This window comes from Rhamphochromis longiceps, linkage group LG1, assembly GCF_057381845.1.
Source record: "Rhamphochromis longiceps isolate RC_006_pf linkage group LG1, R_longiceps_female_GT1.1, whole genome shotgun sequence".
Classification (NCBI taxonomy): domain Eukaryota; kingdom Metazoa; phylum Chordata; class Actinopteri; order Cichliformes; family Cichlidae; genus Rhamphochromis; species Rhamphochromis longiceps.
Genome location: NC_140557.1, coordinates 28465414 through 28479591, shown reverse-complemented (window position 1 = coordinate 28479591; position 14178 = coordinate 28465414). Strand labels below are relative to the sequence as shown.

The 14178-nt window shown below is 40.0% G+C and overlaps 1 protein-coding gene across 1 annotated transcript in view; it reads right to left on the bottom strand.

Moving 5' to 3' along the window:
• Nucleotides 1-717: 717 nt before the first annotated feature.
• cdkl5 (cyclin dependent kinase like 5) overlaps nt 718-14178 on the bottom strand; it is a 45636-nt gene continuing 32175 nt past the window's right edge. Inside the window, exons 13-21 of the mRNA XM_085404526.1 lie at nt 12487-13334; nt 11924-12264; nt 10529-10630; nt 10097-10202; nt 9815-9947; nt 8037-8142; nt 7485-7646; nt 5806-6051; nt 718-4359 (exon numbers count right to left, since the gene is read on the bottom strand). Coding sequence (XP_085260652.1) covers nt 3949-4359; nt 5806-6051; nt 7485-7646; nt 8037-8142; nt 9815-9947; nt 10097-10202; nt 10529-10630; nt 11924-12264; nt 12487-13334 — 2455 coding nt within the window. The 3' untranslated portion in view covers nt 718-3948. The remainder of the gene's footprint in view (nt 4360-5805; nt 6052-7484; nt 7647-8036; nt 8143-9814; nt 9948-10096; nt 10203-10528; nt 10631-11923; nt 12265-12486; nt 13335-14178) is intronic.

Here is a 14178-nt window from a genome sequence, read left to right as displayed (position 1 = left end):
GGTAGTAGTCTGCATTTTTCATATTTTCAGCAAATCCCATGAAAAGACTGAAAACAACAACAAGGTCATCCTAATTACAATTACTGTTTGCATTTACAGCATTTTTTAAAATTCATATTTTCTTTATTTAATTTTGAATGTTTGTTTTGCTTTTTTACATTTCTAATTAATTATTTGTCCAAATATAATATATAGTAAACAGTCATATATACATAATTTATCATCTGGTGGGTCAAATTAGAACAAATGCATATTATTCTGCAGCTTAAACACCAGTTACCACCAGATTTTGTGCACAGCTGTTAGATAATCGGATAGGTGTAACAGACTGCTGTCTTTAGTCTTTTCAATGAATTTGTTAATATGGATTTATTTATTTATTTTGGTCTTATTGCCTCATTTGAGTTACTGTTTTCTTGTTTGATTTTTTTGTTGTTGTTTGGTGCTGTTGTTAAAAATTCCTGATTGCTTTCTTTAATGTTATATTTGAATTTCCCATTACACTTAGGAATACATTGCAGAGCTGAATTGCTCTGAAGATGTTCTCTTTATTGTATTTTTAAACCATGTCCTTGAATAAACAAATATGTGTCTGTTTTTATGTTGCGTCTGTGCTCCAAAACAAACTCTGAGACATTCAAAAATGTACAGTTGGCATTTATTATGAGACCCTATCATTTTTAAAGTAGAACGGTCAGTATAGATACTCTGTTATTTTTTATTTACACCCTGTCAGAAGTGGGAGACAGCTTAATGACAAAAAAAGAGAATTGATGTTATAGGAAACACATTCATATTTCTGAACAAAAAGTCTTCTTCTCATCTCAGTTTTCAGTGTGTGCGACCTGCTGAGGGTTGAAGCCTTCATTTCCATCTGACGCGTTGAGTCGATAAACTAACGTAAGGCTTCGGGTCACTAGCAAGGTAAACTTCATCATCACTTTGTCCCATTAGTGATATAAACAAACCCATGTCAGCAGTCATTTACAATCATTAGCAATGAGGATTTTGTACACAAGCCCACAACATGGGACAGTTTTACCTTCTGTGGGATAAACTTAAGAAAAATGTAAAAAATGTATTGCAGAATGATGTGATGTCACATACCAACAGTTGCCAACGCTGTAATCAGTCTCCTGCAGGAAATCCTTCTTTGTGCTATATTTGGCTCAAATCCATCTAGCTGCCGATTTGGCTAATACAATCTGCATCACTCCGAGTCTTTTAGTGAGTGTTATTGCTTTCAGTCAACCATCAAGTTACTGTGATTGATTCTTATTTTCACCAAATGGGGATCCAAACTTTTCATGGACCATTCTTCTGTTCTTTGTTCCTTTTGTCTGTGATGGCATTTGGAATGCATTTTTTTGCTTTATGCTTTCAAATCACAAACGTATGAAAGGGAATTAAGGCCACTGAAGAAAGAAATTTGAGGTCATGACTTTTTTTTCCCTTCAAAATCCTGAGGAAAACAAAATCATAAGTCTAACTTTAAACTAAGAATTCTCTGAGGGAGAGATTTGTTTGAGAGTTAATCATAATTTTGAGAAGAATTCAGTTTTGAAGAAAAGACAGACATTGAGAAAACTGATCAGATTTTTGAGGAAAAGGTCAGAATTCTTAGATTAAAGACAGACTTTTGAGAAAAAGCCTGAATTGCTAAAATCAGAATTTTGAGGAAAAAAAAAAAAGAAGAAGAAGAAAAAAAAGAGATTTGCAACTAAAGTCAGATTTTTGAGGAAAATGTCACAGTTCTTAGATTACATCCAGAATTTTGGGAAAAAGCCTGAATTACTAAAATCTGACTTTTGAGAAAAACAAAAAAAGTCAGAATTTCCCAATTGAATTCAGATTTTTGTGGAGAATGTTAGAATTCTTAGATTAAAGCCAGATTTTTGAGAACAAGTCAGATGTTTGAGCAAAATGTCTGGAAAAATAGTCAGAATTGTCAGATTAAAGAATTATGCAACTGAAGTCAGGTTTTTGAGAAAAAGCCAGAATTCTCAAATTAAAATCAGAATTCTGAGAATAATGCAACAAGACTGTTTATTTTGTTTTTTGCTCCCCCCCAGCGGCCTTAATACTGTTTTATATTAAGGAGGACAGAATGAAGAATAATGGAAAAACTGGGGGAAAACAATGCTGTATACTTCCCCTAGGCCACAAAATGTTTTTCATTCTACACACCTCAGCTTTACATTGCCCACAGATCAGAAGACAATTAGTAAATGCTTTAATGAACAATCAAGTTAAGTAAAATCATCCCTGATTATGACTGTTAATGTTAATAGTAATGCAAACTGGAAAATCAAATTCAGATTTACAAAAGACTTTTACAAAACTCTTGATAACACAAGCTTTTAAAATGCACACAGGAAATGTAAACACATATTATAGGATAAGTCTGGTGTTATTTCATATAATTCATGGCGTCAGCAAAGTCCTATGAAAAGCCCACACCCAGCCAGTGGGGGAATGTAAGTAACCACATTCACTCAAGTACTGTACTTACTATATTAAAATGAGCATATTCTCTACTTTAGTTAATAACAAATTTCAATAACAAATTAAAATGAATCTAAAGATTTTTAGAGCACATACACCCCACTTTGGCTGCACAGACAATGCATTTGGAATTTCTGACAAAATAAATAAATAAATAAATGGATAAAGATAAAGTATTACCAGACTTATCCTTTAAGATCTTAAAGGTTGCAGGTGAGGTATGCCTTTTTGCAGAGAGCTTCCCTGCCGTCTCAAAACACTTTAAATTTTCAATGTCATGTTAGGTAAACCTCCCTCACTAGAGCTGCGTGGTGATGTGGGCGAAGATGCCCGTTAAATGGTTTTTAAGGCTGTGGACAAAACCAACATGGCAGCAACAAGATGCTGGAAAGCTGTTTGTCACTAAACGAACTGAGGGACTGAAAAATGGGCAAATTTGAAAACTGCGACAATGGGAATGTAAGATAAAATGACCTGACAATTACAATATGTGAAGCACAGAGCCTAACAGTCTCACTCTGGCTGTTCTGCTACCAAACCCTGCTAACAAATAGCCCAACTTGTCACAAAACGTCAAAACTGATGTCATGAGGGTGATGGGCAGATTTGCACTATTTGTAATATCAGATATTTTATATATTTGTCAGTATTTCTTTTTACATTTTGATGAAACAATCAGAAAAAAGGGTAAAAACAACATAACATGATAATCTGCTAATAACATATCAAATCAAACAAACAAAAAAAAGACATTCACCATTATTAAATATTCCTTGTGACATATTGTATTATCAACACATAAATATCTATGCATTTCTTTGTGTCGAAACTAAAGCTCTTGCAATTACACATTTAATTCTATATTACCTTATAATATTCCCATATAACCTACATACTGTGTCATTTATAGCTTATATCCTTGAATTTAAAACAAATAAATATTTCATAAATAATGTTAATATAAATCATTTTTTATGTTCTTATCAAATATCAGAGCTTGAAAAACATTTGAGTTTATTGGCCACTGCTGTGACAGCGGCTGTCTAATGTGTTGCAGTAGCGTCCTGTGAACAGAAGATGGCAGCAAAGAGGCCACATGGGCAGTGTCTCCTTGACAGGGATGATCAGCTTGTTCTGATGTAACCTTGCAAGTAGAGACAGACAATAATATAGAGCTGATACAGTACTGGCATCTCAAGAAAGGATGGGCCCTTCCCTATCTTTGCTTCCCTAAACCACACTGTCCCAGGTGTTTGGCCGATCAACGTCTAGGCTTTTAGATTTCAGAGGCATGAGCATCAACAGATTACTACATTTCTGAATTAGGACTTGATCCAGTGAAAAAGGCTCTTGTGTAGACCCTTACTGCAGTACCACGATGTCTGCATTCTGGCAGGTGCTTCCGGGATGGAGCTGCATCGGAGGTGGTGTGGTTGAGAGGTTTTAGAGGGCGGTCTCCTTCAGGTCGTTGAGGTTTGGCATCCTGGTGCGGGAGGCTCGGGTAAAAGTGGGTCCATTCTGACCCGGTTTGATGCCCAGCTGTTCAGGGGTGAACTGAGCCCCCTCTGCCCGCTGTAAAGCAGATACGTGCCAGCTGGACTCTATCTGTCCCGGCAGGGGGTAGCTGGCCTTGCGGCTCTTAGCCTGGGTGGAGCTGCTCACCCCAGTGTGCCCCCTGCTGTCGGCATGACCTCGACCCTCGGGGTAGCCTGCTTTGGAGGAGGGCTGAGGAGGGTTGGGCATGGGGGCTTGGAAGCGCAGGTCTTGAGGAGGAGGAGGAGGGGGAGCCTGTCCTTGATTTGAGGAAGAAGGGGAGAGGTGAAGGAGCCTACGTAGTGACTTGAGTGGTTGGCTCTGGCAGGGGGGGAAAGAGACACCACTGATGAATTATCTTAAAAAATAAAACTAAATTTTTGTTATTGTTTACAAATCCCATGACCAAGCCCAACAGTGTGTCACATGTGCTGAGGCCATGTGACAGTATTGCAGGTAACTGTCTGTTGAATTCACATTGGCTCAAGGATGCTATCCCCAGGTAGCTATCTTGCCTAAAATGTGCATTTCGATTAGTGAGCATGGACCTGAGGAGGACTATCTCCTGCTGTGTGACACATGAAAGAAAGGTCAACTTCAGACAAAACCCCGACCTGATTCTCCTGACATTGTCTGGAGTTGATGGGTGAAAACAATGTTTTCTGTCTGCCGAGTACTAAAGCCAGTCTCACACACTGTTGGGAGAATCTAGGTCAGTCTCACATGCACTATACAGCAGGAGATAGTCTTTCCCAGCAACATTACCAGCTATATTCTTAAATTAAACAATTGCTTTAATAGTAACTAGCTGTCAGGATAAAACTGATTTTAATATCAGACATTTGTGTTTTAATATATCTTTTGTTAGGTAGGGTGACCAGATCCCAAAAGCTAACTGTGGGTCAAACTGTATGTTTATGTGGGACAAGGCAGGAAATGCTACTAATGTTTCGGTTACTTTGATTTTAACTAGTGGTTTGTGAAGAACAAATTGCAACATTTTAAGTCCCATTATAAATAAATGCAATAAAAATTCAATTCAAGCTTAAGGTTTGATTTTGTTGAGTACTTTTCTTTCACTCATTTATTCCCTTTCTGTCCCAATAACATTTAAACCTTAATGGTTATTCCAGCTGCTGTTCTCCCTGCTAATCATCTTTGGGTTTGAGTAAACCACTTGCTTCCTTTGAGACTAACACGTGTTGACTCCACTAAATCAGAATGTGGGGCATTGTCTCACTATGTGGGTTGGGGGAACGGAGGATAAAACACTGTGCTGTCCTACATAAAGTGGGACACCTGGGCGCCCTACTGCTGGGTAATGTCTGGAAAAGTTCAGGTCTACACTGCATGTGTGAAAATAGCTTCCTCCTTCGTACTCCTAAAAGCATGAAAGTAAATGTAGGAATAATGCGAGAATGGCATTAATACTAAATGTGCTTCTACAAGGCCTGTTTTTTTTCCCCATTCTTAAGGTTCTTCTTAAGGTTCAGTTTTAATAAAAACCTTTGACCTTTTATAGATTATACAGTTTCCCTTTCTTTGGGCCTTGAGTCTTGGGAGCTTTATTGTGACACTTTTTATGAGCACGGCGCTATATATTCTAGTTTCGTGACTTCAGTATATAATTTATAGGAAAACTTAAGTATGTATGACAAGATAAAGTATTGTTCTTTTTAAAAATCTAATAAAAAAATCAGATGAAAGACTCAAACTGGGTTGTGATCTGCAGATAAATCGAAACTGCAGATTAAAGTAGGCACATACCTGAGAGTGTGAGTCCACTTGTTTGTCCGGCCAGTCAGTGACTCTCTCTCTCTCCCTCCCTCTCTCCCTTTCTCTCTCTCGTTCTCGCTCCCGTTCCCTCTCCCTGTCCCGGTCTCTGTCCCGGCTCTGTTCCCGTTCTCGATCTCTGTCTCGGGATCGCTCGCGGTTTTTCCGCCGGCTGCTGTGGTGAGAGGACGACTTGGAGCTCCTCTGCAGGGACAAGTGATCCTGTCCGTTCCCGGGAACCTGACGTTTCAGAAATAGAAATATGGAAGTGTTATTTTTAATCCAAAACAAATACATAAAAATGATGATCGCACATCTCACTAAAATCCCGGTGAAGCCCTTCATGCACTGCTCTGGCAGAAACAGACATGAGACAAGAAAGTGGCGATGATGATTGTCTTATTAAAAAATGCTTAACTCTCTGCTCTGGTGTCTGAGTGTGTTTAGATAAGCTTTAATATAAACTAGAGATGCAACTAATAATTAATATCATCACTGGGCAGTTTGATAGTTGGTCATTTGTTTGCATAAAAGGTCAAAAAGAAAAATGATACAAACCAGCGACAAACAGCAAATTCTTACTGTTGGTAAAATGTAACTAGTAAATCTTTGGCCTTTTTTCTTTTCGCTTCATACACAATTACTCAGCTTCATGTACCAGTTGGCTACATAAGAACTACTTAAAGTGTACTTCTTTTCCTTATTCCAGTTCTGTATTTTTTGGACTATATAAGGAGTAGTTTTGCACTGTTACTTCAAAGTATTTCATTGTATATTGTACACTCGTGCAGCCCTTCTATTCATCCACTGTCTGAAACAATCTGTTTTAGCTCCTCCTTCTTTAACTCCGCCTCAGTTTAATACAACTTTCATCTGATTGGTCGCCCTTTACAAACAAAAATCCTTTTAAAAAAAAAAATGGGTGGGGCTACTGTGCTTACCGCCAGATCTGTCTAGCTGAGTTGACCATACTAAGAAGAACAGATCAAACAATTTTAAAAAAACATTCTATAAGTATTTGTTTAAAGAAGTTTAGCCTAAGCTTTTACCTCATAGGGATTATTTGCACATAGCAGCATCATTATCAGAAAATGTAACCAGGTGCACTACAAGTAAAGAAACAGAAAATAAGGAAAAGCATAATCAGCTTCCTTTAGGAAGTGCTGATAAGTTGAATTATCTGCCATTTTCCCTGTTTCCAGCCTTGCTAAGCTAGCTAGTTAGCCTAATCTAGCTCTCAGAAAGGAGCTAAAGGAGCACATTTTATGAAATAACTATTCATGATTTCAGCATTATTACACAACATAGCAAAGAGACCAGTAATTTCTACAGCAGGAGTGTGTGTTCATGTGCTGAACATGTTCGTGACCCTCTCATGATGAAATGATGCCTTACGCTGGCCTGACAAACAGCACACTGCACGTTGAAATGTCTCACGATGCAATGTGAGTGCAACGTGACTGCATTTGACAAACGTTATAGCAAGACAAAATGGATGTGAAAACAGCGTGCAGCATTAAATATATAAATATATATATGTTTGTGTTTGAAATCCTTTCAGCAAAAAATTTTCTTTAGCCAATCAATCAGTCAACTGAGAGGATTTCAAACTGGGTCATTCCAGTGAGTGCAAAATAAGTCAACATGCAGCCACAGCGTCGGGGTTAGATTACTGGTGAGGCAGGGTAGGGCGCGGCAGGCTGGTGTTGTACCATAGGCGAGGCGACTACAGGTAGGACTTTGACAGCTGAGTTGTGCTTTAAGCTATTTTTAGAGCTAAAGAGGGGGAAAAGGCTTTTCTTGATGCTGGGATTCCTCCCGTCCTCCATGTCGGTCTGTGGAGCAGAAGATGCACAGCCACAACTCTAAACACAAATCTCTGACATCTAAGAGAAGAACAACTGCAGAGGAGGAGGAATATGTGATAAACAGGAAGCAAAAAAGAGATGGTGAAACTTCAGAGCAACTTTTGCTTTAAGATATACTCGACAATTTTAAGAGCTTTCAAATAAAATCGAATTTCCCTTTAATCTTACTAGATGTCAGTGTTAAGCTCATATGAAAAATTTTTGCAAGAAAATATTGACACTGCAGATCCTGCCTTACAATCAGTACGTGCTAAACTCAAAAGGCGCACAGCACATGGAACCAAAATACAAATAGTTGATTTGAAAAACCAGGTGACAAGAATAATCTTATTAATAAAAAGTCATTAATAATCTTACTATTTGTGACTTCTTCTTTTTCTTTTTAATGGCTCTGAAGAAGCCTTGCTTTTCCTTCTCTTTGGCGGGCTCTGGAGGATTCATGACCATTGCTTCTGCAGTAGTCCTGCATGGCAAATGTGGAAACGTTTCATTTAACTTGGATTATAACGTGCATGGGAGCAAACAAAATACATAATACAGTAATACATAAAAACCATACACTATGAAATAACACATGCAGCACAGTAAAGGAGTCTAACTTAATAATCCTCATGATTTACAATTTCAAACCAGCTGCATGTGAAAATGGAAACACTTAATCAAACTATTCATGCTTTGAAACAGAAAATCTAAAAAAATATGTTGTAATAAAAAATCTGAATAAAAAAGTCATTACGTAAAAAACAATATACTCTTTCTGAGGAACTCAGGCTTCTTCTGCAGCCACTGCCACCACATACAGTCCACTTGAAGAATAAACAAAGCAAAACACAGTTTTGTGATTTTGGTCCATGTTGACATGATAGCATCACAGGTTCATTGGTTGCACATCCATTATAAGAATCTATGGTTCCACTACATCCCAAACATGCTCTATTGGACTGAGATCTGGTGACTGTGGAGGCCATTTAAGTACAATGAACTCAGTGTCATATTTAAGAAACCAGTTTGTGATTTTTTGAGCTTTGTGACACGGCACATTACCCTGCTGGAAGTAGCCATCAGAAGATGAGTACACTGTGGTCATAAAGGGATGGAAATGGTCTACTCAGATAGGCTGTGGCATTTGAACAATGCTTAGTTCAGGGTAATAAGGGTCCCAAGAAAATATCTCTATACTAGTATCTGGTATATCTCTACACCAGTATGAGCAGCCATAACCATTGACAGGCAGGATAGAGCCACGCTTTCATCTTTTTATGCCAAAGTTTGACCCTAAAATTCAAAGGTTGCAGCAGAAACTAAGACTCATCAAACCAGGCAGCGTTTTCCACTCTTCAACTGTAAGGCTATGAAAACATCAGTTTCCTGTTCTTAGCTGGGAGGAGTGGCACCCAGTGTGGTCTTCTGCTTCTGTAGTCCATCTGCTTCAAGGTTCAGAAATGCTCTTCTGCATGCCTTGGTTGTAAAGCGTGTTTTTTTTGATTTACTGTTGCTTTCCAGTAACCTTGAAGCTGTTTGACCTCTTACACAAATAAGGCTCTTTCACCCAGAGGCTGCTGCTCACTGGATATTTTCTCTTTTTTGGATCTATGTAAACCCTTGAGATGATCAGCAGTTTCTGAAATGCTCAAAAAACAACCATACAGCATTCAACGTTACTTAAATCATCTTTTTTCCTCACTTTGATGCTCAGTTTGAACTTAAGCAGATCATATCTACATGCCTAAATTCACTAAGGTGCTATGTGATTGGCTGATTTTATTATCTATGGAATAACCCATCATATATATATATAAAGAGTTTATATGTATTCAGTGCAGCAGCACAGAGTCTGAACAATAGATCTTAATTGGTGTTAATGCCACAGCGAGAAAAAAAAAAGTCAGACACTTTAACAGCAGGGATGATGTTCAGATCGGGGAAGGAAACTATAAAGAAGAAAAAACCAAAACAAAACGTCTTCATCCATAAATGTCCTGCACGTCTGACACACTCTGTACTGGACGTGCACAATTCTAACAGCAGGCTTAACAATTTAAAAGTTGTTCATGTTTCTTTAATCCACTGTTGTTCCTACATTTACTGCACTGCTGCCTCAACATGCCACATAAAGACTACAAATTAACTCTCACCAGTCAAAAGCTGTCTGGCGTTTGGAGTGGTTGGCCATGGCGACAGGGTCTCCGGGTACAATGGGTACGACTGGCCCTCGACCCTGGCCGACGCCGTCGTGGAAAGAGGAGTTATCTGGCCTGGGAGAAGGGACTGAGGAGAAACAACGAGAGGTGGAAATGACTGTTTTTGATCATTTAAATATGATGAATGTGTGATCTTTGATCTTCTTTGTGTCAAAGGAATAATAAACAAAAGAAAGAGGAACCATACAGGTTTTACTGTTATTTCTTGCTCCTTACCTCGATAAAAGCTCCCTACTCTCCGAGGCATGGACTCAGTGAAGATCATCCGGTTCTCCTTGGAGGAAGCTCCGTCCTCAACGTGAGGGTCGTGGTACATGCCAACCTAAAGAGTGCACACATCGTGCAGACCCACGAACACACACAGGGAAACAGGAACATACAATTTTTTTCTCAGCCTTTATCGTTTTAAGCGACATTCCTGTTTAATCTCACTTCATCCCTTATCATTAGCTATCGCAGTCTTTTCTGGCTTACAACACAAACATTCAGGACATCTTAGCGCTTTTCAGTGAGGCTACATTTATACCAGCGACAACGTGCAGTGAAGCTGTTGGCTTAAGTAGGAACACAAAAAGAAAAGCAGTCAGAAGAGCTACTCTCTGTGTTTGCTGAACTGGCTGGAGACAGGGAGGAGTCGGGGGGTCGGACCTCGTTTTTAGAGCGCTGTGTAAGAAAAGCAGCAGTGTTGTCCCGCGTAGAGTCTTTGATGGGGGCACAAGGGTGGCTCATGTCTTTAGGGGACTGCTCACTCTGTTGAGAAGACGGACAGCTGCAGGTCAAAGCAGACTGGAGAAGCAGCATGAAGCAGTGGCAATGATAATGCGAGACAGTGACACTTCCTACACACACACGCACATCAAATCATGAAACACCCATACTCACAAACACACACAGACAGTCAGTGCACATAACAAAGGAACATTTCACCCTTTGTTCCGCTTCCATTGTTTAATATCTTCCGCGGATGAGCTTTCATACATTTCAGGAACTGTAATTTTGTCTCTGTGTGATTTTTCACCAACCTGCCTCATCCTCCATCATCTTTCTGTAACTTAGAACAATTCCAAGAAAACAGCCCCAGTTATTATTGCCTTCAGACGGGCTTTTAAACTGCAGACGCAGAGCTTTAGTGATCGTGTTTGGGAAACAGAAAAAGGTTTTCAAGCACTTACTGAAAAGTTAAAACATTGACGCTGCACCCACCTCCCATTATCTCACGAGAAATTCAGTTAAAATGTCTTTTACGAATGAGCAACACCTCACCTGCCTTTTCTGTTGACCTTAGTGCTTTCCAATCACCGTCAACATCCCTTTTAAAACGTTTTTGACACATCGTCTGTGAAGGTTCTCAGTCATCCAGGTCATCGTAGTCAAAGGAGCTTGCAAAGAAAAGCGTCTGGACTTCTTTAAGTTGCTTGAAGACGTCTTCAAGCAACTTAAAGAAGTCCAGACGCTTTTCTTTGCAAGCTCCTTTGACTTTTTGACACATCATTTATGCGTTATTGTGCCACTATTGCTGTGGAGGTTGAAATTTTGTGTGTTTTGAGCAATTTTACTTGTGTTTATGACTTATTTCTATTGTGCATGAGTAAGCGGCAGCCTGTTTGGAAACACCAAAAACAGTTCCTCGAATGGCCACTTGGATCGGACTTCTGAACTAATTCATGTCATTGAAATGCACCATTTGACCTTGTTTGTGGTTTGCTGTTTAATTAATTGTACTAGCATGAGGACAAATGGGTTTAAAAGTGGGGCAAACAACAATTTTAGTTCTTTTTAATTTTGGAGGACTCTGGACTGGGTCGTTAAAATGTGGAGAGATCCTGGTCAGATAATTCTGGCAAAAAGAATGGCAATGTGTTTAGAAATCCTTATGAGCGATGACTGGTGTTGGTTTTTCAGATTGGTGGGGAAGTGTGTGGGGAACTACAAAAACTGCTGTCATCATTCAACATAATGCACCCTAATTTAAGCTTTTCATTGTGTGTCTGTTGCTATTTTAGACTCAATCCCGCCACGTTCGAGGCACTTTCTGCCACTAACCCTCGTCATGTCGTCCGTGCAGTCCTCCCTCGAAGAACTCACTGAGTGTCCAGCGAGGGTGGTCCTGTGCTGCAGCTGTGGGGAGAGGAGCTGCAGGCTACTGGCTCGTGTTGGTATCGCCTGCCCCGGCGGAGGCAAGCCCGCCATCGCCGTCTCCACTCCGTGTGGTCGGTGGCGTTCCCTTCTCACGTACATGGAGTGGCGCTGTGGCCGCTGCTGAGAGGAGAAAGGCGAGGTATAGCCGAGGCCGTAATGATAAGACTCGTGAGGGGAAGGCAGAGTGTGAGTGGAGGGCATCCCAGGTCCTCCTGGGTCCAAGAGCTCCGGCGCACCAGCGTCCTCTGGAGACGGGAAAAGAAGTCAAAGTTAGCAGAGCGATAAGAAGTGAACAGTTACAAGTGTTCTACTATTTAACTGTCCAAACTAATTTAAGTGATCAGGCCGATCTTTTTTATTTTCTTGTTTGTTCTTCTTGCTGGAATCCACTGCGATGATGTGTTTTGTTTTTTGTTTTTTTATAAAGCTTTTAAAGTGTAAAATGAATAGACTTGAATGAAACCTACCTGGCACTAAAGATTTATGTCTGGATTTGTGCCTGGATGAAGAGTCCAGCGTGCTGCTCTCCATGCGGGCATTGCCACTGCTACGAGAGGCGGGGCTGTGTCCAGATCGATCACTGTGTCGAGTAGAGGGGCTGCCAGGAGGCCCAGAAGGACCTGAAGGGGTGTTGAGGTCTAAACAGCTGGCAGGGAAGAAGCGGGCACTGGGTCCCACCCCAGCTGTCGTGTTAGAGTTTGGGTCATCCGGGTGGAGTCGACTGTCGCTGAGATTCCCCACAGATTTGGCATCGCTCAGTCCGCTGTGGCTCTTGGACAGACTGAGATAAGACGCTGAGCTCTTAGAGGATGAGGACATGGATCCGTGGGCAGAGTCGGCCATACTGTGGGCGTGTCGACTGTGTTGTTTTTCTGCCCCAGACTGTAGGGTGTTAGTTTTGTTTTCCAGGAAAGTGTGCCGACTGACCTGCTGCTGCTGCTGCTGCTGCTGCTGTTGCTGCTGAGAGCGAGAGGAGCTGGGTTTGCCGTGGCCATACTTTACCCCATGTCCCTGGTCCGGCAACTTCGGGGAGGGTCCCAAGTTGAAATCAAACTCTGTTTTGCTTTTGGATTCTTTGGGGCTGAGCAGGTGTGGCAGGTTGTTGTTAACCAGATCTTTGCTGGAGGAGATAGAACGATTAAGAGTCTGGGACATGTACTGGCCCTTGGGGTGCAGAGTCGGACTTAAACTGGATGGTGCCGGTTTGTTGCCGTTGAGGAAACTCTCATTCCCGAGGTGATGGAGGTCTCCGTGGCGAGGGAGGCTGGAACATTCTTTGCTATTGGAACGACGGCTTGAACTCTTAGTGTGACTCCTGTAGGAGCAGAGGGAGGGCCGTTTAGCATGGTGTTCTAATATTTACTGCTGTAAACCAAAAACACCATCTGGATATGACAGTCTATGTTTTTAAATTGAAAATAATCTCTTATACAAATATTACAACCGTTTATTAAAGTGCTTGTGGAAGCATTTCCTATATGACATTACAAAAAGTTAAAATAGCTATAGTATTTTACTTTAAAAATATATTAAATTTTTTTTTTTTTTAATAACCCCACCACCCAAAAAAAACACTGATCTGTCCGGTTTCTAAGACCTTGATTCGTGGCTTATTAGTTTGATGTAGTTTTACAAGCCTTGATGATCCATCATCGAGAGCTGTATCTTGGTCAGAGAACTAAAAGTGTAACTTTCAAGCACCAGAGAAAGCATCTTATTAAATCAATCTATATGATTTTCCTGTCAGCATGGTGTCAGAACCAAAGTAGTTTACGTAAAGTGTAACTATTCTTGCAAACTCTGATTCTGTTTTTTACCCTTTCTTTCATTAAAATGTTACGAGCTTATCAAGCCTTAGATGAGCATTTTAATCTAAAATATACAATTTGAGACCAACAGTTTGTTTAATATTTTTCAGTTCCACATCTACAAGTGAGTCAAAATAATGATAATAACTTATTTTTGATGTATCTTTTTGAGTCCCAAATGAAAAAAAGAAAAAAAAAGAAGCAGAAGAGAACAACGAGGAAAGAATCTGAGCAGACGCGTTGAAAGAAAATATTCTGTTATCTCACAAAAGCATTGTTTATATAGTTATAAAATACAGTCATGTGAAAATGAAAGCCAGTGAAGTGTTTTATATCAGGACAGGTTTTCAT